This window comes from Eleutherodactylus coqui, chromosome 10, assembly GCF_035609145.1.
Source record: "Eleutherodactylus coqui strain aEleCoq1 chromosome 10, aEleCoq1.hap1, whole genome shotgun sequence".
NCBI classification, from domain to species: domain Eukaryota; kingdom Metazoa; phylum Chordata; class Amphibia; order Anura; family Eleutherodactylidae; genus Eleutherodactylus; species Eleutherodactylus coqui.
Window position 1 is genome coordinate 52,915,066 of NC_089846.1, and position 26,306 is coordinate 52,941,371.

The following is a 26,306-nucleotide window of genomic DNA, read 5'->3' on the forward strand; positions in this document are numbered from 1 at the left end:
GAGAGCTGGTTGTTAGCTGTCAGAGGACAGCTAGGTACTAGCTCTTACAGCAGAGATCAGAGAAAACCTCCGATCTCTGCTGTGTTAACCCTTTACATGCTGCAGTCTATGTGACTGCAGCATGTAAAGGGCTGTCACTGCAGCATGTAAAGGGCTGTCACCATCGGACCGCTGGAATGTGATCAGGGCTCCTGATGGGTCCCTGTGGAAGTCCCCTAAAGGGACAAAAAAAAATAAAATTTTTTTAAAAAATTAAAAAAAAATAAGTAAAAAAATAAGTAAAAAAATAAAAAAAACACTTGTCTCCCTTTACTTTGTAAAAAATCAAAAATACAATCACACATGTGGTATCCATGTGCGTCGTAATGACCCAGAGAAGGAAGTTAATACATTATTTAACCCCTTAATGACATGGCCCCTTTTTTCTTTTTTCCCCATTTTTTTTTTCCTCCCCCCTGTTTAAAAAATCACAACTTGTCCCGCAAAAAACAAGCCATTATATGGCCATATCAATGGAAAAATGAAAAAGTTATGGCTCTTGAGACGCAACTGCAAAACTAGTTGAAATTCAATGATTAGACCATTTTAAAAAACCTGCCCTGGTGGGCACGACAGGGTGGTAGGAAACCTGCCACTCAAGGGGTTAAAGGCTGCCCCAGCCTGTTTACAGGACATTACAGGCTGCTGCAGGCAATGTCAGAGCGCAGCAATCGATCTCTGAGCTCTGTCATTGGCTGCACTGGATGTGATGTTCCGTAAACAGGCGGGACAGCAGCCTGTAAACAAGCACCAGGATCGAGGGCCAAGTGGTGGTGCGGGAGAACCAGGGAGAGGGGATATAAAGGTATATGCCTTTTTCTTGGTTTATGGTAGGGGGAGATGGATTTTATATAAAAAAATAGGATCTCTTAAAACTCCTTCAATATCAAAGAACAGGTATTATTCATGATGAGAGAAGTGTCATTATGGCGCAGGACAAGATGATCCACGAGTGAATATTGGCAAGAAACGTGGCAGGACTGGCAGGAAGCCTTTTTTAGTTGCGGCAGCCGGGAGCAGAGTCAGATTTTCGTGGGAGCGGGATTGGCGGCGTTTAGACAGAAGTTCAAAACTGTCTAGAAATCCTGCAAAACAGCATCATTAACAGCAAGGTAGAATAGAAGAGATGGATGCTGAGAGACATAACCGCTACATATCAAAGCAAGTAAAGACATCACAGACTTGGCTTTGTTTCACTTTATTCTCACCTGATCTGTCTCCGGTATTCAGCAGTTGCATTACAGATGAAACAGGACTATGAGACACCATAGACGTTGTTACATGCATTCTCCACTGCTGGTTATCTTCTTCACCCTTCCCAACTTTGTCTCTATGCAGTATATAAAGTGCAAACTGATTAAATCACACCCAATCACACATATATGGTAGCCAATTTAAAGTTGCGACGTGGTGCACTTTTAAGCTCTGTTTGTTCTGCAGGACAAGGATATTCTAGTTTTCGATGAATAGAGCTCCTTTATGCTATTTCTATCAGTGCTACCAACAGGATATTAGTGTTATTTTAACCCTTTGCAATTAAAAATACCCTGCCGGATGTCTTCCGACATCGGAGCTGTACAGCCTTCAATCAGAATGTCTTTAGACGTCAGACAGTGGATTGGAAAGGGTTAAAGCCTGTCGGTAGCACTTACAGAACCAAATCTATAGTCATTTGAGTTGCGGTCGGGAATACTGAATGTCACTTTTAGTCAGTGTGCAGACCGAAGAGTTGGGGGGGGACTATCAGGCAGCAAAGAAGATCTGTGATTTTATATCTTCCTGTGATAGAGGAGGGGTGACATTTTTGTTCACGCTATCCCCACCCCGCCCCACCCTTATCAATCAGAGAACATATTTTCTCTCTGATTGCCACATGTAGGGGTCTTTTTTCCCCAGAAAGGGAATGAAAAGATGAGGAGTCATCATGTTTTTCCAGGAAAAAAGTTAAACCGCTTTTTGTTTTTTTTTAAATAATCACCAGACTGTAAGTGATGCAATGGGTAGAGATGAGCGAGCACCAAAATGCTCGGGTGCTCGTTACTCGGGACGAAATTTTCGCGATGCTCGAGGGTTCGTTTCGAGTAACGAACCCCATTGAAGTCAATGGGTGACCCGAGCATTTTTGTATATCGCCGATGCTCGCTAAGGTCTGCATTTGTGAAAATCAGGGCAATTCAAGAAAGTGATGGGAACGACACAGAAACGGATAGGGCAGGCGAGGGGCTACATGTTGGGCTGCATCTCAAGTTCCCAGGTCCCACTATTAAGCCACAATAGCGGCAAGAGTGCCCCCCCCCCCGCACTGTCAGCATAAAGATCGTTCTCCTCTGCCATAGCTGTAACAGCTGTGGCAGAGAAGAACGATGTTAGCCCATTGAATTCAATGGAGCCGGCAATACAGCAGGTTCCACTGAAAGCAATGGGCTGCCGGCGTGCACGGGATGAATTGTCGGGAAGGGCTTAAATATAGAAGCCCTTCCCTGCAATTCATCCAGAAATGTGTAAAAATAAAAAATATATACCGTATATACCGGCGTATAAGGCAACGGGGCATATAAGACGACCCCCCAACTGTCACCTTATATGCCGGGAATACAGCGGAGCAAAAAATAAAAATCATTACTCACTTCCCCCTGCGTTCTGCGGCGCTGCTGCAGGATGTCGCTCCCTCCTGGTCCCCGGCAGAGCATTGCTTTCTGGACGCAGGGCTTGAAATCCCCGCCTCCAGAAAACACACGTGCCTTCAGCCAATCACAGCCAATGACAATGATGTCATTGAATGGCTGTGATTGGCTGACGGCGTGTGTTAGCTAATCACAGTAGCTTTCTGGAGGCGGGGATTTCAAGCCCTGCATCCAGAAAGCAATGCTCTGCCAGGGACCAGGAGGGAGCGACAGCCTGCAGCAGCGCCGCAGAACGCCGGGGAAGGTGAGTAATGAATTTTTTTTTGACACTTTCTTTTTTTTCGTATTACTGGCGTATAAGACGACCCCCGACTTCAGAGCAGATTTTTCGGGGTTCAAAAGTCGTCTTATACGCCAGTATATACGGTATATACTTACCTTGTCCCGGCAGACGGAGTTCAGCGCGGCCGGCCTACAGTGGGTGTGAAGGGGGTGTGAGTCAGACCTGCCCCCTGATTGGCTCAGCGCTGAGTCTGACTCACACCCCCTTCACACCCACTGCCGGCCGCCGCGGCTGAACTCCGTCTGCTGGGACAAGGTAAGTAATAGTATATATATAGATAGATAGATATATATATATATTTTAACACATTTCTGGATGAATTGCAGGGAAGGGCTTATATATTTAAGCCCTTCCCGACAATTCATCCCGCGCACGCCGGCAGCCCATTGCTTTCAGTGGAACCTGCTGTATTGCCGGCTCCATTGAATTCAATGGGCAAACATCGTTCTTCTCTGCCACAGCTGTTACAGCTGTGGCAGAGAAGAATGATTTGTCTTCTATATGTTCTCAATGGGGTCGGCGCTGCTGCCGCCGGCCCCATTGAGCGCATATAGAGAAGAGAACAGGAATCGCAGATCGCAAATAGGTGCGATCTGCGATTTCTATGGCCTAAGAAGGACCGTTGGGGTTCTTGAAGCCTAAAATCACTCCTAACACAATCCCTATAGCAGCTCCGGCATCAACAGCACTTTCCCTGAACTATGTCAGAATGCATCTGTGGCGAGCCGCGGACGGGCAGATTTTAATACTCGGGTGACACCTGATCTCGCCAGCCACTCACTGCAGGGGGGTGGTATAGGGCTTGAACGTCGCAGGGGGAAGTTGTAATGCCTTCCCTGTCTTTCTATTGGCCAGAAAAGCGCGCTAACGTCTCAGGGATGAAAGTGAAAGTAACTCGAACATCGCGTGGTACTCGCCTCTAGTAACGAGCATCTCGAACACGCTAATACTCGAACGAGTATCAAGCTCGGACGAGTACGCTCGCTCATCTCTAGTAAGGACATATTTTCATCAAAAACACGTAAGCAGTCTCTTTTCCCTGTAATGCTGGTTTTTATTATCATGTCTGGTGATTGTAAATAAATCCTTTTTTAATGTATTTTTTTTGCGGTTGCTGGACATTTTTCCAGCATGGATATTTTCTTGGACGCCTGGGCTGAATTGTGGTCCTTTGCAATTTCCTTTGTTGGAGCAGATGTCCTGGATTAAGAAAAAACAAAAAACTCTCCCATTACAGAAAGCTTTAAATTTTGATTTTTTTTGCAATTAAAACTACACATAAGTGGTTTTGCCACATCCCTAACGACCCTTACTATAAAACATTATATTTTTTATCTAGCATGATAAATTTTGTAAAAGCAACTAAAATGGCAAAATAGCCATTTTCTATTCATCTTGCCTCCCAAAGCGGGAATAAAAAATTAATCGAAAAGTCGTAATACCTCAAAATGGTACCAATACAAACTACGAGTCTTCCTGCATGAAAACAAGCCCCCATACAGCATTGCCAATGGAAAAATAAAAATGCTTTGGCGCCACACAAAAAGTCTTTTTGTAGGAAAAAAAGTGTTTCTACTGTGCAAAATTTTACTTAATCCAGCTAATCAGCTCCAACAAAGGAAATCTGTTGAACAATAAAACCTGGATAAATTTGGTATTTGACATAATTGTACTGAGCTGTAGAATAAAGTTAGCATTATTTATACCACATGGTGAACGCTGTAAGAATAAATCCCAAGAAACAATGGTGAAATTGCTTTTTTTTCTTCATTACTGCCAGCAAAAAAAATTATAAAAGTTATTTAATAAATGTGACGGCTGTGATTGGTTCATCGAGTGCTGCAGCCATGACGCTCGAGAACCAATCCGAGCCAGAACTTCCTGGAGGCTGGGATTTTGAACCCCTGGAAGCGCTGGGTGAAAACTGCAAGCGTGTCAGGGACCTATGAGGAAAAGTTCAGTGGAACAGACAGCACCTGTTAGGCGATGCATTGTGTTTTTTTTTAATGCAGCCAGGGCTTATTTTCAGGGTAGGGCTTATATTTCAAGGCCCCCAAAAATCCTAGCAAAAGAGCACTATAAAGTTGCACGACTCTACAGCAAGACAAAATTGCCATGTCGCAGAAAACGCAGCGATATCACTGTCGCATGTGTGAAAGAGGCCTAAAGGGGTTGTCCAATTACTGGACAACCCTTTTTTAATAGGACCCCTGTGTGAAAATAATAAACAGAAGTATAATTACCCCTCTGCGGTTGCCGGGATCCAGTTCTACAGCCTGCTGCGGTCTCGGGGTTTGATGTGACAGATGATATCACAGGAAATCACATGACTGCTGCAGCATCATGTTCTTGAAGTCATGGCACTCAGGTTGTGAGCACTAATGCCAGGAGATTGGGGGGTCATGGTGAAGCAGGCACCTGATTTCTTGTGACATCATCTGTCACAGGAATCACCATGACCGCACCAGGATCCCGGAGTCCCCAGAAAGGGTGGGGGGAAGGCTACTTCTATTTATTATTTTCACACAGGGGCTCCTATTTAAAAGGCGTTGTTCAGTAATTGGACATCCCCTTCAAGGCGGCTAAGTTCTGTGCCAAATGTATTTACATGAAACATAAATTCCAAATCTACAATTAAAAACCTCCACATGAATGGTACTGGTTTAATTCTTAGCATGTCTACCACACCTAAATAAATTCCTGGGGTATTTCTGCGTTTGCGCAGGTGGAAGGTTAGGAAATATGGGGTATGGGATGTTGACATGTAGGAATCTCTCTAAGCTTGCGGCATTAAGTGACCTGAAAATAAGTGAACTTAAAAGTTTTTGCTAAATGTGATTTTGTGATTTGAGTCGTTGCATATAGAATATAGCGAGACTCTTTTGGCAGATTGTGTTATGACTACTGAGGCCTCATGTCCATGGCCGTATCGGTAAACCGCGGCAAGTTGGGGTTACTCTCCTATTGGATCGCCATCTTTGCCTTTCAGCAGGAATGGACACCACGTGCATAAAGGCTCTAAAGACTTCGACTTCTTTGACTTCTGGCTTCCACCAGCATTTATTCCACATCACAGCAAACACGTGTAAGCATACAATGTTCAGGGTTCACAGCCCACAGGGTCTCCGTCACCACCCTTCACCTGGGCAGTCTAGAGGCGTCCTCCTGTCAGACTTGGGATGGGTCCCTACTGGTCTGCACAGACCTCAGACTCCTAGTGCCTGATGGCTGCTGCTACAGCCTCTCCCTGAAAGCCAACTTCCTCCTGAGTGGGGCAGGAACTCATACTTTTATGTTACTTCCTGCCACACCCACAGGTGTTCCCTCTCATCTCTACAGCCCGAATGCCTGTCTACAGCCCTCTGCAGGCCAGTCTGTGTACTGCAACACCACAGAACCCTAACACAATTCGGAACCTTTTTTGTATTTTGCGATGTGGTGTGAGAATGCTTGGATTTATTTTAGTTTCTAATGTGGATTACCACCAAATTCCAAAGACTGTACATTCTAGTTTTACATGTTGTGTCTGTAGGACTTACGATTGCAAAAAATATTGATACACAAGGCCAGACAAGCTTTTCGAACTATCTGTTTACTTACTGAAAGCCTGAAGATTTTTGACGTAATAAATAGTCTACAACTTCTGGATCAGTCTTCAGCAAGCTCATTATAATATCGCTGTGCACTTGAGAAGGAATCTGCTAAAAAAAAGGGAAAATAGTAAGAAGGGAAAAGAAAAAAAAACTTTTTTCAAAATAATATTTAAAATGGTGTTCTTTCTATTAGACGTTAAAACAGTGGCCCCACACGTGACTCGAGAATTTGCTTGCCATGGGAGTCATGAGTTATGATTATATGTAATAGAAATTGACAATATAGCAGATATACTAACCACCAAATAGTGCCAATACAGATGGCATAAAACTACTGTTAAATTTCACACAAATATTTAGCAGCAAATTTTTGCAATTTCATAACTTCTTGTCTCTCCACGTTTAGGCCTCCTTCACACAGACGTTTTTTACCACTATTAGCACGGTGCTGTCTGCACCGCACTAAATCGCGGTATAACGCTCCCATTATTTTCAATGGGACCACTCAGACAGACGCTCGATTGCAGGACTTTTCAGCGCCACGATTTTCGAGTGGTGTCTGTTCTAATCTTGAGCGTTTAGCACTCCTGATTAATGATGAGGTGTTAAAAGCCATTGTCGGCCGCAAAAAACGAAATTAAAATGCAGCTAAGCTTACCGCAACACCTGCGTGAGGGAGACCTTAGCGTGGCAGCAGGGCGATTTTGGCCATGACACACATCACAAGGCTGCAGATCACATTGTGACCTTGCTGCATTGTGTCCTAATGTAAGTAAATGTGGTCGTGTTGTGCCTTGCACATTACCGCAAGCTGACAATCACAACAAAACAATCAGGTTTGATTGTGGAAATTTGTGAATTCCAACACACAGCAGGTTCTATTTTAGCACAGAAACAGAACTGTTTGAATCGAAATGCATCCGCAATTACATTGCAGAAGCATTGTGGATTTGTAGGTGGATACTTCTTCAGTGGCTAGGAAACCAAGCAGGGAGGAGCAAACAACTGCTCTGAGTGCCATTTTACCAGCAAGCATGTTTGCAATGGGAATTTTGTGGCTCACATGCAGGATTTCCCAGCCATCTGGGACACAAACTTTGGTGAACGTGTATGCTCCCAAACATAACCAGTCAATATTTTATTGAGCCCTAACACAACAATGTTCAACAGTCAAACCAATAGTTGGAGGCGATTTTACGCACTGCTGGAATTGATGGACCAGTTGGGATTATACGACGCAAGGAGGGTAGTCATTGCAGATGCTACCAAAGGGAGTTCCCGTGGCATTCTAGCACACAACATTCTTTTTCATACATTGGATTCTTTCTGATTTCATCCTCACTCTTTGATCACCACTGCGAGTGGTATAGACCCTGTCATATTTTCTGACCATCCTCTTACCTTACTAACACTTCTAGTTGTCCCCTCTCAGCTATTATCAAAAATATGGACATTCCCTGCATATTTAACAGATTCAGAAGCGTTCCAAGCTTACCTAAAACTTTGTTGGAACAAATATCTAGATGATAATATTGGGCATGAGGAGGATATTGCGCTATTATGGGCAGCCTCAACAGGTCACATCATAAGCTATACCTCCCATAAGAAGAAACCATTCATGGAACAATTCAATAAACTACATACTTCTTTGCTGGTGGCACAAAAACATATGTCAATACCCAAAATGCCAGCAGCCAGCAGACTTATTTAGCAACAAAGCACCTATCTACAGTGGTTTAGTGATCCTGCATTGAGCAGGGGGTTGGACTAGTTGACCCTTGAGGACCTTTCCAACTCTACCATTCTGTGATTCTAGACACTTTCCTACATACTTACACATAAGGAGGAAATCCCTCTGACAAAAATATAAAGTCCAATAGCACAATATATGAAAATACCAACTAAACAAATGTGCTGGACAATCAATACACTGCCAGTAAACTAAAGCACAAAAAATTATATATTGTGAGACACTGAAGGGGTTAATAATGGATGGTCAGTATGTTTCACCTTGATTCAGGTGTTACACCCAGTGGATATGAAGGGAGTTCGTGTCTCACTGGGACACGAGGAAAAACCAGGGATGTGATGTGATCTCCAGCATATAGTTGCTGGAGATGCTTTTTGTAAAACATGTTTGGGTCTGTTTTTTTTTTGGAATGGATGGCAGGCTTGGTAGTGGGGCTGTCCATTCCACCCGCTCCGCTCCAGGTCTTGTTAGGGGGAGGTGAGATCCCCTGGTGCAGAGGCCAGGTGCAGCTAAGTAAGCTGTAAGCTGCTGGTCTCAAGAGATGCCTTATCCCTAACCAAGGGGCAAACTGGACTTTTGTACAAGTGTGTGGTTTTCGTGCGGCTGCAGAGAGCCGCCCGTATAGTCAGGGACGGACTCTGTATAGTAAGTGCTGGATAAGCAGGATTTTGGTTTATGCCTGAAGTTAAGGCTGTATTTTGTTTATTTTTGTGCTTTCTAATAAACACAGGTCAAGCCTGTATGGACTTTATCTACTGTTGTGGTCTCTGACTGCCGCTCACACTGTAACCCCACGCTCCACCTGAGCTGACTCTCCCACAATATATATTATTTTATTAATATACAAAGCTCAATACATAAAAAGCAATAAAATCAAAGAGATTCAGACACCATAAACTGGTTGGCAATCCAACTATCACTTATAGGTAAAGTACAAAGACTATGAAATTGTTGCGGGTGGTGGTATCACGACACAGATTTGGGATACGATGCGGACCAAAGAGTTATAAAAATACACAATATTTACTTATGAACAGAGGATTGTCAGAGTACAATGGAATAAGGGTAAATAGTTGAACAATTACTGTAAAATTGCATGTTCTTAGCTATGGCTATCTAGGTCCTAGAACTACCAACACTTTAGACACAATATGAAATATTAGCAATAGAGATGAGCGAACGTGTTCGTCCGAACTTGATATCCGTGCGGATATTAGGGTGTTCGGGATGTTCGTTATTCGTAACGAACACCATGCGGTGTTCGGGTTACTTTCACTTCCTTCCCTGAGACGTTAGCGCGCTTTTCTGGCCAATTGAAAGACAGGGAAGGCATTACAACTTCCTCCTGTGTTGTTCCAGCCCTATACCACCCCCCTGCTGTGAGTGGCTGGCGAGATCAGGTGTCCGCCGAATATAAAAGTCGGCCCCTCCCGCGGCTCGCCTCAGATGCCTTGTGAGTTAGATGAGGGACAGTGCTGTTTGTACCGGAGCTGCTGTAGGGAAAGAATTTGTAGTTAGTGTAGGCTTCAAGACCCCCCAAAGGTCCTTATTAGGGCCACTGATAGCTGTGTGTTGGCTGCTGTTAGCAGTGGCAATTTTTTTTTCTTCTCAAAATCGGCTCTGCAGAGCGTTGCACCCGGCATTAGGGACAGAAGTGTTGCATAGGCAGGGAGAGTGTTAGGAGTGAGTGTAGCCTTCAAGAACCTCAACGGTCCTTTCTAGGGCCATATTTAACCGTGTGCAGTACTGTGCTGGCTGCTGTTAGCTGTGCTGCATATTTTTTTTCTTCTCAAAATCGCCTCTGCAGAGCATTGCACCCTCCATTGATACTGCAGGGAAAGAATTGTGTAGGCAGGGCCACAACACAGTTATTATTCATTGAATATACGCAGTGCGGCCTTTTGCTTGTAAAACAAGTGAAAAAAATTCTTTTTGACCTGCCTCTGTCCGTCCTAAGGGCTGTGGACACGTGTCGGCTGCGTGTGCAACGTTTAAAAATCAGACGCACCCAGCTACGTTTTACTCCTGGCTTCGCCATTTGCTTTCCTTAATTGGGAAAAAAAATACCTGCTCTGCCAGAGTTATAATAACTCTGCTACCCTCAAGTTCTGTGCCACATTAGCAGGGCCACAGCACAGTTATTAAACTTCTCATGTTCATTGAATATACGCAGTGCTGCCTTTTGGTGGAAAAAAACTGAAAATAATTCTATTTGTCCTGCCTCTGTCCGTCCTAAGGGCGGTGGACACGTGTCGGCTGCGTGTTCAACGTTTAAAAATCAGACGCACCCAGCTACGGTTTACTGCTGGCTTCGCCATTTGCTTTCCTTAATTGGGAAAAAAAATACCTGCTCTGCCAGAGTTAATAACTCTGCTACCCTCACGTTCTGTGCCACATTAGCAGGGCCACAGCACAGTTATTAAACTTCTCATGTTCATTGAATATACGCAGTGCTGCCTTTTGGTGGAAAAAAACTGAAAATAATTCTATTTGTCCTGCCTCTGTCCGTCCTAAGGGCGGTGGACACGTGTCGGCTGCGTGTGCAACGTTTAAAAATCAGACGCACCCAGCTACGGTTTACTGCTGGCTTTGCCATTTGCTTTCCTTAATTGGGAAAAAAAATACCTGCTCTGCCAGAGTTAATAACTCTGCTACCCTCACGTTCTGTGCCACATTAGCAGGGCCACAGCACAGTTATTAAACTTCTCATGTTCATTGAATATACGCAGTGCTGCCTTTTGGTGGAAAAAAACTGAAAATAATTCTATTTGTCCTGCCTCTGTCCGTCCTAAGGGCGGTGGACACGTGTCGGCTGCGTGTGCAACGTTTAAAAATCAGACGCACCCAGCTACGGTTTACTGCTGGCTTCGCCATTTGCTTTCCTTAATTGGGAAAAAAAATACCTGCTCTGCCAGAGTTAATAACTCTGCTACCCTCACGTTCTGTGACACATTAGCAGGGCCAGAGCACAGTTATTAAACTTAGATTATTCATTCACTAGAGGCAGTGGGGCCTTTCGTTTTCAAAAAAGGGAAAAAATTATATTTGGCCTGCAGTCTTGCGCCAATTTATTTCCTGCCTGTGAAATCAAATCACTGGTAATACAGCATGCTGAGGGATAGGGGTAGGCCTAGAGGACGTGGACGCGGCCGAGGACGCGGAGGGCCAAGTCAGGGTGTGGGCACAGGCCGAGCTCCTGATCCAGGCGTGTCGCAGCCGACTGCTGCGCGATTAGGAAAGAGGCACGTTTCTGGCGTCCCCACATTCATCGCCCAATTAATGGGTCCACGCGGGAGACGGTTATTAGAAAATGAGCAGTGTGAGCAGGTCCTGTCCTGGATGGCAGAAAGTGCTTCGAGCAACCTATCGTCAACACGCAGTTCTGCGCCGTCCACTGCTGCAAATCCGAATCCTCTGTCTGCTGCTCCTCCTTCCTCCCAGCCTCCTCACTCCACTACAATGACACCTGCTCAGGAGCGGGAACACTCCCAGGAACTGTTCTCGGGCCCCTGCTTAGATTGGGCAGCAGCGGTTCCTCTCCCACCAGAGGAGTTTATCGTCACTGATGCCCAACCATTCGAAAGTTCCCGGGGTCCGGGGGAAGAGGCTGGGGACTTCCGCCAACTGTCTCAACAACTTTCTGTGGGTGAGGAGGACGATGACGATCAGACACAGTTGTCTTGCAGTGAGGTAGTAGTAAGGGCAGTAAGTCCGAGGGAGCAGCGTACAGAGGATTCGGAGGAAGAGCAGCAGGACGATGAGGTGACTGACCCCACCTGGTGTGCAACGCTTACTCAGGAGGACAGGTCTTCAGAGGGGGAGTCAAGGGCATCAGCAGGGCAGGTTGCAAGAGGCAGTGCGGTGGCCAGGGGTAGAGGCAGGGCCAGACCGAATAATCCACCAACTGTTTCCCAAAGTGCCCCCTCGCGCCATGCCACCCTGCAGAGGCCGAGGTGCTCTAAGGTCTGGCAGTTTTTCACAAAGACGCCTGACGACCGACGAACAGTGGTGTGCAACCTTTGTCGCGCAAAGCTCAGCCGGGGAGCCAACACCAACAGCCTCACCACCACCACCATGCGCAGACATATGATGGCCAAGCACCCCACAAGGTGGGACGAAGGCCGTTCACCGCCTCCGGTTTGCACCCCTGCCTCTCCCCCTGTGCCCCAACCTGCCACTGAGATGCAACCCCCCTCTCAGGACACAGGCACTACCGCCTCATGGCCTGCACCCACACCCTCATCTCCGCTGTCCTCGGCCCCATCCAGCAGTGTAGTTCAGCGCACCGTCCAGCCGTCGCTTGCGCAACTGTTGGAGCGCAAGCGCAAGTACGCCGCCACGCACCCGCACGCTCAAACATTAACCGTCCGCATAGCAAAATTCATCAGCCTTGAGATGCTGCCGTATAGGGTTGTGGAAACTGAGTCCTTCAAAAGTATCATGGAGGCGGCGGCCCCGCGCTACTCAGTTCCCAGTCGCCACTACTTTTCCCGATGTGCCGTCCCAGCCCTGCACGACCACGTCTCCCGCAACATTGTACGCGCCCTCACCAACGCGGTTACTGCCACGGTCCACTTAACAACGGACACGTGGACAAGCACAGGCGGGCAGGGCCACTACATCTCCCTGACGGCACATTGGGTGAATTTAGTGGAGGCTGGGACAGAGTCAGAGCCTGGGACCGCTCACGTCCTACCCACCCCCAGAATTGCGGGCCCCAGCTCGGTGGTGGTATCTGCGGAGGTGTATGCTTCCTCCACTAAAGCACCCTCCTCCTCCTCCTCCTCTGTCTCGCAATCAAGATGTGTTAGCAGCAGCATGTCGCCAGCAGTCGGTGTCGCGCGGTGTGGCAGCACAGCGGTGGGCAAGCGTCAGCAGGCCGTGCTGAAACTACTCAGCTTAGGCGATAAGAGGCACACGGCCCACGAACTGCTGCAGGGTCTGACACAGCAGACCGACCGCTGGCTTGCGCCGCTGAGCCTCCAACCGGGCATGGTCGTGTGTGACAACGGACGTAACCTGGTGGCGGCTCTGCAGCTCGGCAGCCTCACGCACATGCCATGCCTGGCCCACGTCTTTAATTTGGTGGTTCAGCGCTTTCTGAAAAGCTACCCACGCTTGTCAGACCTGCTCGTAAAGGCGCGCTGGCTCTGCGCACATTTCCGCAAGTCCCACACGGACGCTGCCACCCTGCGCACCCTGCAACATCACTTTAAGCTGCCAGTGCACCGACTGCTGTGCGACATGCCCACACGGTGGAACTCTACGCTCCACATGTTGGCCAGGCTCTATGAACAGCGTAGAGCTAAAGTCGAATACCAACTCCAACATGGGCGGCGCAGTGGGAGTCAGCCTCCTCAATTCCTTTCAGAAGAGTGGGCCTGGTTGGCAGACATCTGCCATGTCCTTGGTAATTTTGAGGAGTCTACCCAGGTGGTGAGCGGCGATGCTACAATCATTAGCGTCACCATTCCTCTGCTATGCATCTTGAGAAATTCCCTGCAAAGCATAAAGGCAGCTGCTTTGCGCTCGGAAACGGGGGCGGGGGAAGACAATATGCCGCTGGATAGTCAGGGCACCCTCCTGTCTATTTCTCAGCGCGTACAGGAGGAGGAGGAGGAGCATGAGGAGGATGAGGAGGAGGGGGAAGAGACAGCTTGGCCCGCTGCTGACGGTACATCGGCTGATTGCCTGTCATCCTTTCAGCGTGTATGGCCTGAGGAGGAGGAGGAGGAGGAGGAGGATCCTGAAAGTGATCTTCCTAGTGAAGACAGCCATGTGTTGCGTACTGGTACCCTGGCACACATGGCTGACTTCATGTTAGGATGCCTTTCTCGTGACCCTCGCGTTGCACGCATTCTGGCCACAACGGATTACTGGGTGTACACATTGCTCGACCCACGCTATAAGGAGAACCTGCCCACTCTCATTCCCGAAGAGGAAAGGGGTTCGAGAGTGTTGCTATACCACAGGACCCTTGCGGACAAGCTGATGGTAAAATTCCCAGCCGACAGCGCTAGTGGCAGAAGGCGCAGTACCGAGGGCAAGGTAGCAGGGGAGGTGCGGAGATCGAGCAGCATGTACATCCCAGGCAGTGCAACAGTCTTTAAGGGCCTGGACAGCTTTATGGCTCCCCACCAAGACTGTGTCACCGCTCCCCAGTCAAGGCTGAGTCGGCGGGAGCACTGTAAAAGGATGGTGAGGGAGTACGTAGCCGATCGCACGACCGTCCTCCGTGACGCCTCTGCCACCTACAACTACTGGGTGTCGAAGCTGGACACATGGCCTGAACTAGCGCTGTATGCCCTGGAGGTGCTTGCTTGTCCTGCGGCTAGCGTCTTGTCGGAGAGGGTGTTTAGTGCGGCTGGGGGAATCATCACAGATAAGCGTACCCGCCTGTCAACCGACAGTGCCGACAGGCTAACACTCATCAAGATGAACAAAGGCTGGATTTCGCCAGACTTCTCTTCTCCACCAGCGGACAGCAGCGATACGTAAGCAATACGTAGGCTGCACCCGCGGATGGAAGCTACGTTCTCTCTCACCATCCAAAACGGGGACATTTCTGCTTCATCAATCTGTGTCTAATATTCCTCCTCCTCCTCCTGCTACTCCTCCTGAAACCTCACGTAATCACGCTGAACGGGCAATTTTTCTTAGGGCCACAAGGCTCACTCAAATAATTTTTCTAAACAATTTTTAAAAGTTTCAATGCGCTTAAAAGCGTTGGAACTGTAACTTGAACCAATTTTTCGTTACACTGGGCTGCCTCCAGGCCTAGTTACCACTTAAGCCACATTAACCAAAGCGATTAATGGGTTTCACCTGCCCTCTTGGCTGGCCATGGCCAATTTTTGGGATGTACATTAGTACTGTTGATACAGCAATTTTTGTGGGCCCTCGCCTACAGTGTAATCAAATTAATTTTTAGCCCACCTGCATTCCAGCTGACGTTACCTCAGCTGTGTTGGGCAATGCAATGGGATATATTTATGTACCGCCGGTGGCTTCCTGGCACCCACCCATGCTGTGGGTCCACAGGGAGTTTAACCTACATGTGTCCACTTCTAAAGAACCCCAGTCTGACTGGGGCATGCAGTGTGGGCCGAAGCCCACCTGTATTACGCACGACATTACTACCTCAGCTGTGTTGGGCAATGCAATGGGATATTTTTGTGTACCGCCGGTGGGTTCCAGGGAGCCACCCATGCTGTAGGTGCACACGGAGTGTAACCTACATGTGTCCACTTGTAAAGAACCCCAGTCTGACTGGGGCATGCAGTGTGGGCCGAAGCCCACCTGTATTACGCACGACATTACTACCTCAGCTGTGTTGGGCAATGCAATGGGATATTTCTATGTACCGCCGGTGGCTTCCTGGCACCCACCCATGCTGTGGGTCCACAGGGAGTTTAACCTACATGTGTCCACTTCTAAAGAACCCCAGTCTGACTGGGGCATGCAGTGTGGGTCGAAGCCCACCTGTATTACGCACGACATTACTACCTCAGCTGTGTTGGGCAATGCAATGGGATATTTTTGTGTACCGCCGGTGGGTTCCAGGGAGCCACCCATGCTGTAGGTGCACACGGAGTGTAACCTACATGTGTCCACTTGTAAAGAACCCCAGTCTGACTGGGGCATGCAGTGTGGGCCGAAGCCCACCTGTATTACGCACGACATTACTACCTCAGCTGTGTTGGGCAATGCAATGGGATATTTCTATGTACCGCCAGTGGCTTCCTGGCACCCACCCATGCTGTAGGTGCACACGGAGTGTAGCCTACATGTGTCCACTTGTAAAGAACCCCAGTCTGACTGGGGCATGCAGTGTGGGCCGAAGCCCACCTGTATTACGCACAACATTACTACCTCAGCTGTGTTGGGCAATGCAATGGGATATTTCTATGTACCGCCGGTGGCTTCCTGGCACCCACCCATGCTGTGGGTCCACAGGGAGTTTAACCTACATGTGTCCACTTCTAAAGAACCCCAGTCTGACTGGGGCATGCAGTGTGGGCCGAAGGCCACCTGTATTACGCACGACATTACTACCTCAGCTGTGTTGGGCAATGCAATGGGATATTTTTGTGTACCGCCGGTGGGTTCCAGGGAGCCACCCATGCTGTCGGTCGACAGGGACTTCACAATAGGGAGTTGTACCTGCCTGTGTCTATGAATTAAAAAGCCCGGTCTAACTGGGGCATGCAGACACCTTGACAGAATGAATAGTGTGTGGCACATAGGTTCCCCATTGCTATGCCCACGTGTGCAGCTCCTGATGGCGGTGGCACAGGATTCTATTTCTCATTGCTTCTGTACAGCATTGTGGGCTATCGCCCCGCCCCTTTTAAAGAGGGTCGCTGCCTAGCCATGCCAACCTCTGCAGTGTGTGCCTGTGGTTCCTCCTCATGGCAGACGCACTTCTAAATAGACATGAGGGTGGTGTGGCATGAGGGCAGCTGAAGGCTGCGCAGGGACACTTTGGTGTGCGCTGTGGGGGGGAGGGGGGGCGGTTGGGCAGCATGTAACCCAGTAGAAGTGGCAGTGGAGTGTCATGCAGGCGGTGATTGTGCTTTGTTGGAGGTAGTGTGGTGCTTAGCAAAGGTATGCCATGCTAATGATGGCTTTTCAGAAGTAAAAGTTGTTGGGAGGGGGGGGGGGCCCACTCTTGCCGCTATTGTGGCTTAATAGTGGGACCTGTGAACTTGAGATGCAGCCCAACATGTAGCCCCTCGCCTGCCCTATCCGTTGCTGTGTCGTTCCCATCACTTTCTTGAATTGCCCAGATTTTCACACATGAAAACCTTAGCGAGCATCGGCGAAATACAAAAATGTTCTGGTCGCCCATTGACTTCAATGGGGTTCGTTATTCGAAACGAACCCTCGAACATCGCGGGAAGTTCGTTTCGAATAACGAACACCCGAACATTTTGGTGTTCGCTCATCTCTAATTAGCAACAACTAAGAAAACTAGTAAGGAAAATTCATAAAGGAACACACAGTTCCCTTTTAACAGGTTTAGCACTTAACTCTGTACTGTGCACACTTATCGGCTTTTACTAAATCACACTTATCGGCCTCACTTACGACCTAAAGCTAATGTATTCCTAGATGTCCTCTCATGGTTCTGGTCAGGTAGTCCTGCAGCACAGTACTGTGATATCCTTGTCTTCTCAACAAATTGCTGCTTTGAATCCCAGTTGTCTCTCAAGCATGGCTTGAAAAAAGTGCTCATGCGCACCAAAACGTGTAGCCCCCATATTGTTGTATTCATGATTGTCAAGTATTAAAGAAGAATGTTATTTGTACCCACTAGCTGATTGCAGTACTACTTGAAGTATCTACAACAGGAGGGGGCTTCTGTGGTTATCATATCCCCCTCCTCCGAAGTAAGTGTTAATCATCCATTGGAGATCAATCACGTAATACCTCTGATAATTATATCATGGGAATCCTATGAGCAGGATCCTTTTGTAACGGAGTCTCCTTTATATTAAGACTCTCAACCTATCAGAGAATAGTCCTTCAGGCATTCTCATTTCTATGGCACAGAAATTTGGTTCTATTTCTGGCAGACGTGGAATTCTGGCATTAAAAACAGGCATTATTCTGTAATGCAAATCACTGCATGGGCTTAGGAACACTTCCAGAAATCATTGTTTGTGAGCACAGTTCACCGTGCAATCCACAAATGCAAGTTAAAGCTGTATCATAGAAAGAAAACGCCGTATATCAACACATGGACTGAGGCAAAATTGAAAATGTTCTATTGTTAGAGGAATCAAAATTTAAAAATTCTTTTTGGAAACTACGGACAAGGTCTGATCATTTGTGATCTTTAATTGTTTTTAATAACTGTAAACCATATTGTAAGCTGAATATCCTACTTAGTAATAGTCAATGGAAGCCGTCATATCCGCGGCACAGCTGTCATTGTGGCTATGTTACGGATCCGCGGGAAAGCAGGACATTCAAAAAAGAAAAATGCACTGTGCATGCGTTCGGCACGTCGCCGGCATGTCCAGACGCATCCGTCGTGCTGAAGAAAGAAGATCCAGCCAGCGCAGAGGAGACCCACGCTGGAGCGAGAGAGGTAAGAAAACCTTTTTTTCTCCTAATGTCCGTGGGCACAGCTGGATTCCGCTGTGAGATTCAGCAGTGGAATCCATGCATGCAAGTGGACATTGGGCCTAAAGATTATCGATCTGTGGCTAGAAGAGGTGTCACCTTAGGTAACTTACTTTTTCCCAATGTGTTCACTAACAAAAATCTAAATAAAAATTGGTTGTCTCATTGTTGTATCTACAAATGTAGTAACAGGTGTTGCAGGGTTTGCAGCTCTGTGGTGAACAGGACAAGTTTCCTACAGGAACATGTGTGACATTTAATATTAATAGCTTTATAAATTGGCATTCTGACCACATAATTTGTTTTCTGCTGCAATCTTACATATGTTAGATGCACTTCTTGCAAGCTGTCGACATGTATTAACCCTTTCCAATCCAATTTGTGTCCTGGTTTTCCTAGGAGGCTTGCTCTTTTTCTGCCATTATACAACAGCGCTATCTGCTGGCTAAAGCCAGTACTGCATAAGGTGACACATTGGATAGGCTCCGACAGCAGAGAGGCTGGCAATATACAGTAAGAGAACCATGACAGACGTTTTCCAACATCGGAGCTGTACAGCCTTAAATCATAATGTCTTCAGAGGTCAGATAGTGGATTGGAAAGGGTTAATGAGCACCTGCCATACTAAGAGAAGAAATTATATCACTCAGGGGCTAGGCGTCACTTTATAGATCAACATGAGTGACTTTGGATTCTATGGCCTTGAGAAGGTTAAACACTCAGTTAGAGGTGGGAATTAAAAATCCATTCTCTATAAGGGCTCCCACACACTTGTGTTTGCGTTTTTTGTTAACGCGATTGTCAATGGGACTTTCTAATGTAAAAAACGCAACGCAACTTGCGTTTTTGGTGCATTGGGAGACAGAGTTGCTGCTAGGAGACAGCAGAGCTCAATGCCAGAGCGGCGCTCTAGCTGGAAGCCAGAACTAGGCAAGGCTCTGAAGAGGGAGCTGGAGCTACTCCCTGAAAGGACAGCTGTGCTACAGCCATTAGTCTGACAGAGAAGGAAGCCCCCATACTGACACTAAGTTGGGTACATGTAGCAGTGCTAGGCCATCATGTTTGCAGTGAGCGAGTAACTACTGTTGAGTTATCTCCTTGATGGACAAGTGTTTATTATTTTCATAGCACTAAGTGTATGTGCTGCCAGCGGCTGATGTGTTTGCACTGGATTTCCTTGCTACCACTAAAAAGTCAAGAGAAATAAAGTTATTTGGACTTTGATATGGACTGAGTGTGCTGTTGTGTCTACACCAACCCCACCTGCCCACACAGACACTGTCACAATATATATAATTATTTTAGAATATATTTTGTTTTGCAGACTTCCTATTGCTCCATGATGTTATTGAATACCCTTTCCATGTCACATGCTATCACACTATGAAACCTGTAAGCAGGACTGGACTGGGGTTTGTGTCTCCTTATCCTTTGAATGAAGATATAATAAAGCTGTGAATATTTTATGTAGCATGTGCCGATGTGATTCCTTCTCAATGTAATTACAATGTATACAAAAGTTATTGCAATAAACAGTATTTCTATCCTACAATAAAAGAAATATTGAATACGTCATTGAGTCTTCCGCATCTATCATGCTGAAAAATTCAATTGGTTTACAGGAAAAATGGGAAATGTATAGTAGCTGTCTTTGCAGATAAATTTCAATGCGAGAAGTAACACAACAACGTTCTTTAAGCTCACTCTTCTGCTAATGTCCTTAAGCCATTGAAAACAAGTTCACCATACACTGTATAATTGACAGTAAAGGAATATATACCCACAGTGTACAATTCTTGATAATGCAGTATCAGCATCTCTGTCACTTTGATCTGAGCTGCACTGTCTTGGAAGCTTTGCATCTCGGACACCAAGCCTTTCTCATTCTGAAGCAAGTTTGGCCCAAATATGGTTGCGAGGTTAGCAACAGACATTTTATTTCCAGGGATCTGCGAAAATCAATATACAATAAACTCAAATTAAAATTTAGACAAAGATTTTTGTTTGTTCAGCACCCTATATTCATAAGGAGTGCTACAATGCATTCAGAAAGTCTTCAGACCCTTTCTCTTTTTTTTTTTACATTTTGCTATGTTGTGGTCTTGTGCAAACTTAAAAAAATCATGTTTTCCCCCATGATTCTGCACTCACGACCCCATTATGGCAAAGTGAAAACAAAATGTTAGAAATATTTGTAATTGCTGCACTGAAAGTTCCCAAGAGCATAGTGGCCTCCATAATTCTTAAATAGAAGAAGTTTGGAACAACCAATGGTCACTCTCACTGAGCTCCAAAGATTCTGTCCGCAGAAGGGAGACACTTCCAGAAGGTCAACCATCACTGCAGCCTCCACCATTCTGGGCTTTATGGCAGAGCGGACAGAAATAAACCTCTCCTCAGTAACTGACATGTAAAAGCCCAAGTGGAATTTGCCAAAAAGCACCTAAAGGACTCTCAGATTGCGAGAAACATGATTTTTTGGCCCAATGAATCAAAGATTGAACTTTCGATCCTCGATTCTAAGTCTTATGTCTGGAGGAAACCACTAAGACTGCTGGATGGCGATAGAAATGTGTCAGGGCATTTAGAGCATTTTTTGCACGTTATGGTCATTTTTAGTCTACGCGACCTTCATTTTTTCTTTTAGAAGGATGTCAAATGAAAGTTTTTAATGCTTTTAGAAATTTTTCCCATTTTTTTGCAGTCTTGCTCAGACATGACCTTCAGCACATTACTAAGACAAGACAAGAGTGGCTTAGGGACAACTGTCAATGTCTTTGAGTGGTCCAGCCAGAGCGTGACTTGAACCTAATTGAACAACTCTGAAGAGACCAGAAAATGGCTGTCCACAAATAGTCCCCATCCAACCTGACAGAGCTTGAGAGGATTAAGAAGTCTGGAGGCTGTAATCGCTGGCAAAGGTGCTTCAACTAAGTACTGAGTGTGATTAATTATGTCAGTGCAAAATGTTACTTTTTATTTTGAAAACATTTTCTAACATTCTGTTTTCATTTTGATAGAGGAAAATTTAAAGTTTTAAAAAATATTTTGAATATTTTTGAAATTTGCACAAGGCCATTACATAACAAAATGTAAAAAAGTGAAAGGGTCTGAAGACTTTGCAAATGTATTGTACATATGCAGAGAACTTAGAACAGGTGATAGAAAAAAAGTATTGTCATAAACAATAAATTGTGCTCAAAAGTGAATGCCCATCCTCGAATACCATTTTTTCCCTAAATAAGTTCAAAATTCATTTAACAAATTTTGATAGTTAGAGATGGGGTTACCACTAGGGGCGCCGGGGGTCCGGTTGGTGCGGGCTGCTCATCCTGGCATGGCAGGGGCCCGGGCTGGCAGCTCTGTTCGGAGTTCCCTCACTCTGGTGGTTGGTCGCGGCGGTTTGACCTGGCTTGTTCTTGACCACTCTCTGGTTTGTTGTTGTGCCCTGTCAGCTATTCTCTGCTCACCTGCGGTCTCCCTGTCCCTCTTTTCCTTGGGGTCGCTGTCATTAGAGTAGCGCAGGGACCATCGCCCAGTTGTTGCCCTGGGGCTTAGCCCAGGAGGGCAAGTTGGTAGGGATACAGGAGAGGGCTGGCGTAGGGATTCCCTGACCATATGTCCCCGTCAGGTCCCCAGGTCCCTAACATTGATATTGTTGGAGCTTTGTTTTCTGAAATATAGCTTCAAAATCTCTTACACACACAGATATACCTGCAGCTGCCATTAGAGGAAGCTCAGAAGCTCTTAAGGAACTTTGTGCTCAGATTTTGACTGTCAGAAACAGATTTACAGATAATAACCTTAAGGGCTCCTACCCACTTGTGTTTTTTTAACGCTGCGTTCTTTTAATGCAAATGTCAATGGGACTTTCTAATGTTAAAAAACGCATGGCACAAAAATCGCAAAGCACAAACTTGCGATTCGTTTTTTAATATAATTAAGTCCAATTGACAATCGCATTAAAACAACGCATGTAGATATAATTGCAATTAAATATGTTTTATAAATGTACTAATAATTAGAGATGAGTGAGCATACTCGCTAAGGACAATTGCTCGAGCGAGCATTGTCCTTAGCGAGTACCTGCCCGCTCGGAAGAAAAGGTTCGGGTGCTGCCGGGGGTGAGCGGTGAGTTGCGGGAGTGAGCAGAGGGGAGCGGGGGGAGAGATCTCCCCTCCGTTTCCCCTTGCTCTCCTCCGCCGCTCCCCGCCCCCGTACGGCTCCCGAACCTTTTCTTCCGAGCGGGAAGGTACTCGCTAAGGACAATGCTCACTCGAGCAATTGCCCTTAGCGAGTATGCTCGCTCATCTCTACTAATAATCCTGAATAGGGTAACATACAGTTATAAACAGGACATAACATCTCCGGGTGGCAGATGTAAAATAATAGAGAACTTCCTAAAGTGGCATGAAAATATTGAAAGTTAGATGCAATGTTTGTATAAGTCACGTATTACTTTTCTGTCCGTCAGTGTCCTCCCTTGTATTATCCCAGTAGTAATCAGTCGCCATCGCTGACATCCAATGTTTTTCAATTACAGATCTTTCCCCATGCTCATCTGTTAAGTCACTGCATCTCTGTTAGACAGTTCTGATAAACGAGGCCCATGGTTTTAATGGTCAATATACCGTAACAAAATGGTACAATATTGAATATCCCACTTTCTTATGATGTCTATAACTTCATTATCTTGCCTGACAGACCATTTTGGACGTATTTGGATGCAGCACCCTGAACACTGATTTTTACACAGGAAAATATACCCTTGTAACACAGTGTTATCATTAGTCATGTAATTGCTTGCAGAACAACAGTTTGGGCAACTACACCCCTCAAAGTATTCATATAGAGGGTCTATTTGCTGATTTGGTCTCTGTTTCAGGAATGAGAATCTTTGAGCTGTTTAAAGATCTTTATGAGTGCCTTTTTGGCATATCTGAGGGAACACTTAGATAGGAAGCTTGGATGGGCACCTGAATGAGATGTCAATGTAGCCAGTGACATGGCAAGGTTAGGTGGTACCCGATGCGGAAAATTTTTTGTCACTACCCCTTGTTGTTAGCACCCAGGACGGCCTGCACCTGCCGCACCCCCCTTCCTATGTTACTGTGCAGCAGTACTGATTCTCTTTTAGAGACCATCATAAGCATTCTTATAGTCCAAGCAATGCTTTCTGGGCTATTTATTAGATATAATAATCAGTTTAACGTGTTTCCCTGAAAATAAGACCCTGTCTTAGATCATTTTTTGCCCCAAAAGATGCACAGGGTCTTATTTTTCGGGGGTGTCTTTTACTCACTTAGCAAATATCGTTCAGGCCCCTCCCGCTGAGCTGCGGTGCTCCAGCAGGCTTCCGTGTAGTCGTCAATGCCGACTGAGCATCTCTTGCTGGTGACGGGGCTTAAATACCCCGCCTTCAGCAAGTAATTGCTCTGATTGGTTCAGGAGCACCGCCTCAGTCAATCAAAACCGGCGCTCAATGAACGAATCACAGCAATTCAATGATGTAATTCAATGAATGGCTATGATTGGTTCATCGAGCACTGGCTCCGATTAGCTCAGGCGGCACTGCTGAACCAATCAGTGCAATCGCTTGCTGGAGGAGGGGTATTGAAGACCCGTGACCAACAAGAGATGCTCTTTTGGCATTGAGGACTGCACGGAAGCCTGCCGGAGAGCCGCAGCCCAGCGGAAGGGACCCGAACTGTGCCTGCTAGGTAGGTATTACTGCTTCTTTTTTCATGTAGTGTAGCTATGGCTTATTTTCAGGATAGGACACTTATCTTTCAAGCCCTACCCGAAAATCATGGTAGGGCTTATTTTTGGGGAAACACGGTAGCATATGTTTCCATGTCATCAGGTGGAACTCCTCATTTAGGTTGTGCTTTTTTTTACTACAGATCCTTGTGTCCCTCGTGGCTGGAACATATGTATGACATGCAGAAGCCTGATGCAGCCATGACAAGCTGCAGCTGCACCTCCAGCACCTGCCTGCAGTCCTCGGGCTGTCTGATGCTTTCATCCCTCCAGCTGTCACTCATCCTGCACTGTCCGCCGGAGCGTGGCCAGTGGCCATGGACTCACTGACAGAGCTTCAAAGCAGCTCCACTGAGGTCTCCAGCCCTGCACATTGGGTATTGGACACTGTTATGGATTGCTATGCTATTTCAGGCCCGATATGTTGTGCCTGACATTTGCCACTGGAGATACACACTTCAAAATGTGTTCTGCAGGTTCCCATGAGTACAGCATACCTTCTATGTAGTTAAACGCCTCCTTTGACATTAGACCCACTTACCCACTTTGCCCACATTTTGCTAGTAAGAATGAAGTGGGCTGAGCAGCCTAAAATCTAGATTGCTGTTAGTGGGCTCGAAGTCCAGTAGGTGAGGCAGACAGAGTTTCAATCACACTATAAATTAATGCAAGAACAAGTCTCAACACAAATAATAAAACTGGAAAGAGATAGAAATGGAATTAAAGCATATCCATTGTATTCTTCTCCATTGCTTTCAATCGATTAAAAAAAACACAAAAAATAAACCCCGCAAAAATATTTCCGTTCATTTCCATTTGTTTTTGTTTTGTCTCATTTCCACTTTTCAAGCAGGACAAATAGCGCAGCTGACTGCACTACTTGTTGCTTTTGAAACTGCAATGTATACACCATTGAAACAAGACCTCCTTCCCCACCCCAAAAATGGCAGAAATGCGCTTTTTTTTCCATTTCCCTCCACTTAACTTTTTAAAAGTTTTTCAGTAGATTACATGATAACAATAGTACCATCGGCCCCCAGACAGCTATGTTGATGGATAAATAATATAGTTATGATTTTTTGATTGGGGATGAAAAACAAAATTGCAAAAAAAGTCTGTGTTCTTAAGGGGTTAAAAACCACGGCACATCACCCCTTAAGTTACAGACCGCTCAAATCAGTCTGTGTGACACTACTTGACGCTGCCCATAGTGATGGCATCATAAAGTACATCCCAGATTCCCTTTGAGGGGAATGTATAACTATGTGTGTAAAGCTGTCAATCTGCATGATGCAGGCAGGAGGAAGCTGGTGTGGTCCACCTCCGTGACTTGGAGCTCTGTTCCGAGTCAGACTTTAAAATATGTTTATTCTGAAATGCTGTAGTGCTTCAGAATAAACATACGCAGGGAGACTGTCCATACCTGTCCTGAGATCATGCTGCTTGTGGTTCAGGCAGCATGAACCTGGTGACAGGTTCCCCTTAAAGTCAAGTCAGATGATTCCAAAAAAAGAGGCTGATTAAAAGCACCTCTTGTACCTCTTAATTCCCAAAATGTTAACTACCTGGCTGCAAGCACTCACTATTTTGGCAAGTGTCGCGGGTGAAAAGGAGCTTGAGTATTGCTTGGCTCTTTTTTGCTATATGGATGCCATTCGAGAGGCCTACAAGGTTTATGGTGGTTTAACATGGCTACATTACAGCTGTTCCATCACAGAAAGGCTGTGTTATAACAGGCATCTCATTGTGGATGCAGCTTATGACAGGATGCTTCTCCTAAGGCAGTGTTTCCCAATTCCGGTTCTCAAGGCACCCCAACAGGTCATGTTTTCAGGATATCCTATATTAAGAACACCTGTGGCAATGTCTGAGGCATTCACAAGAATTACATCACCTGTGTAGTACTGAGGTAATCCTGAAAACATGGCCTGTTGGGGTGCCTTGAGGACCGGAGTTGGGAAACATTGTCCTAAGGAATAAAGTTTGACTCAGTGTTGTCTAGTGCACTTTCTGTTGGACCACTGATGACAACGAGATGGAGTCGCCATCTGGAATGTCTGTTTTAG

The 26,306-nt window shown here is 46.1% G+C and overlaps 1 protein-coding gene across 1 annotated transcript in view; it reads right to left on the bottom strand.

Annotated features, from left to right (window-relative positions):
• The window catches only part of LOC136580424 (rho GTPase-activating protein 6-like), a 66,456-nt gene continuing 40,150 nt past the window's right edge, over window positions 1-26,306 (bottom strand). Inside the window, exons 9-12 of the mRNA XM_066580999.1 lie at window positions 20,265-20,429; window positions 6,607-6,704; window positions 1,248-1,369; window positions 1-1,124 (exon numbers count right to left, since the gene is read on the bottom strand). Coding sequence (XP_066437096.1) covers window positions 964-1,124; window positions 1,248-1,369; window positions 6,607-6,704; window positions 20,265-20,429 — 546 coding nt within the window. The 3' untranslated portion in view covers window positions 1-963. The remainder of the gene's footprint in view (window positions 1,125-1,247; window positions 1,370-6,606; window positions 6,705-20,264; window positions 20,430-26,306) is intronic.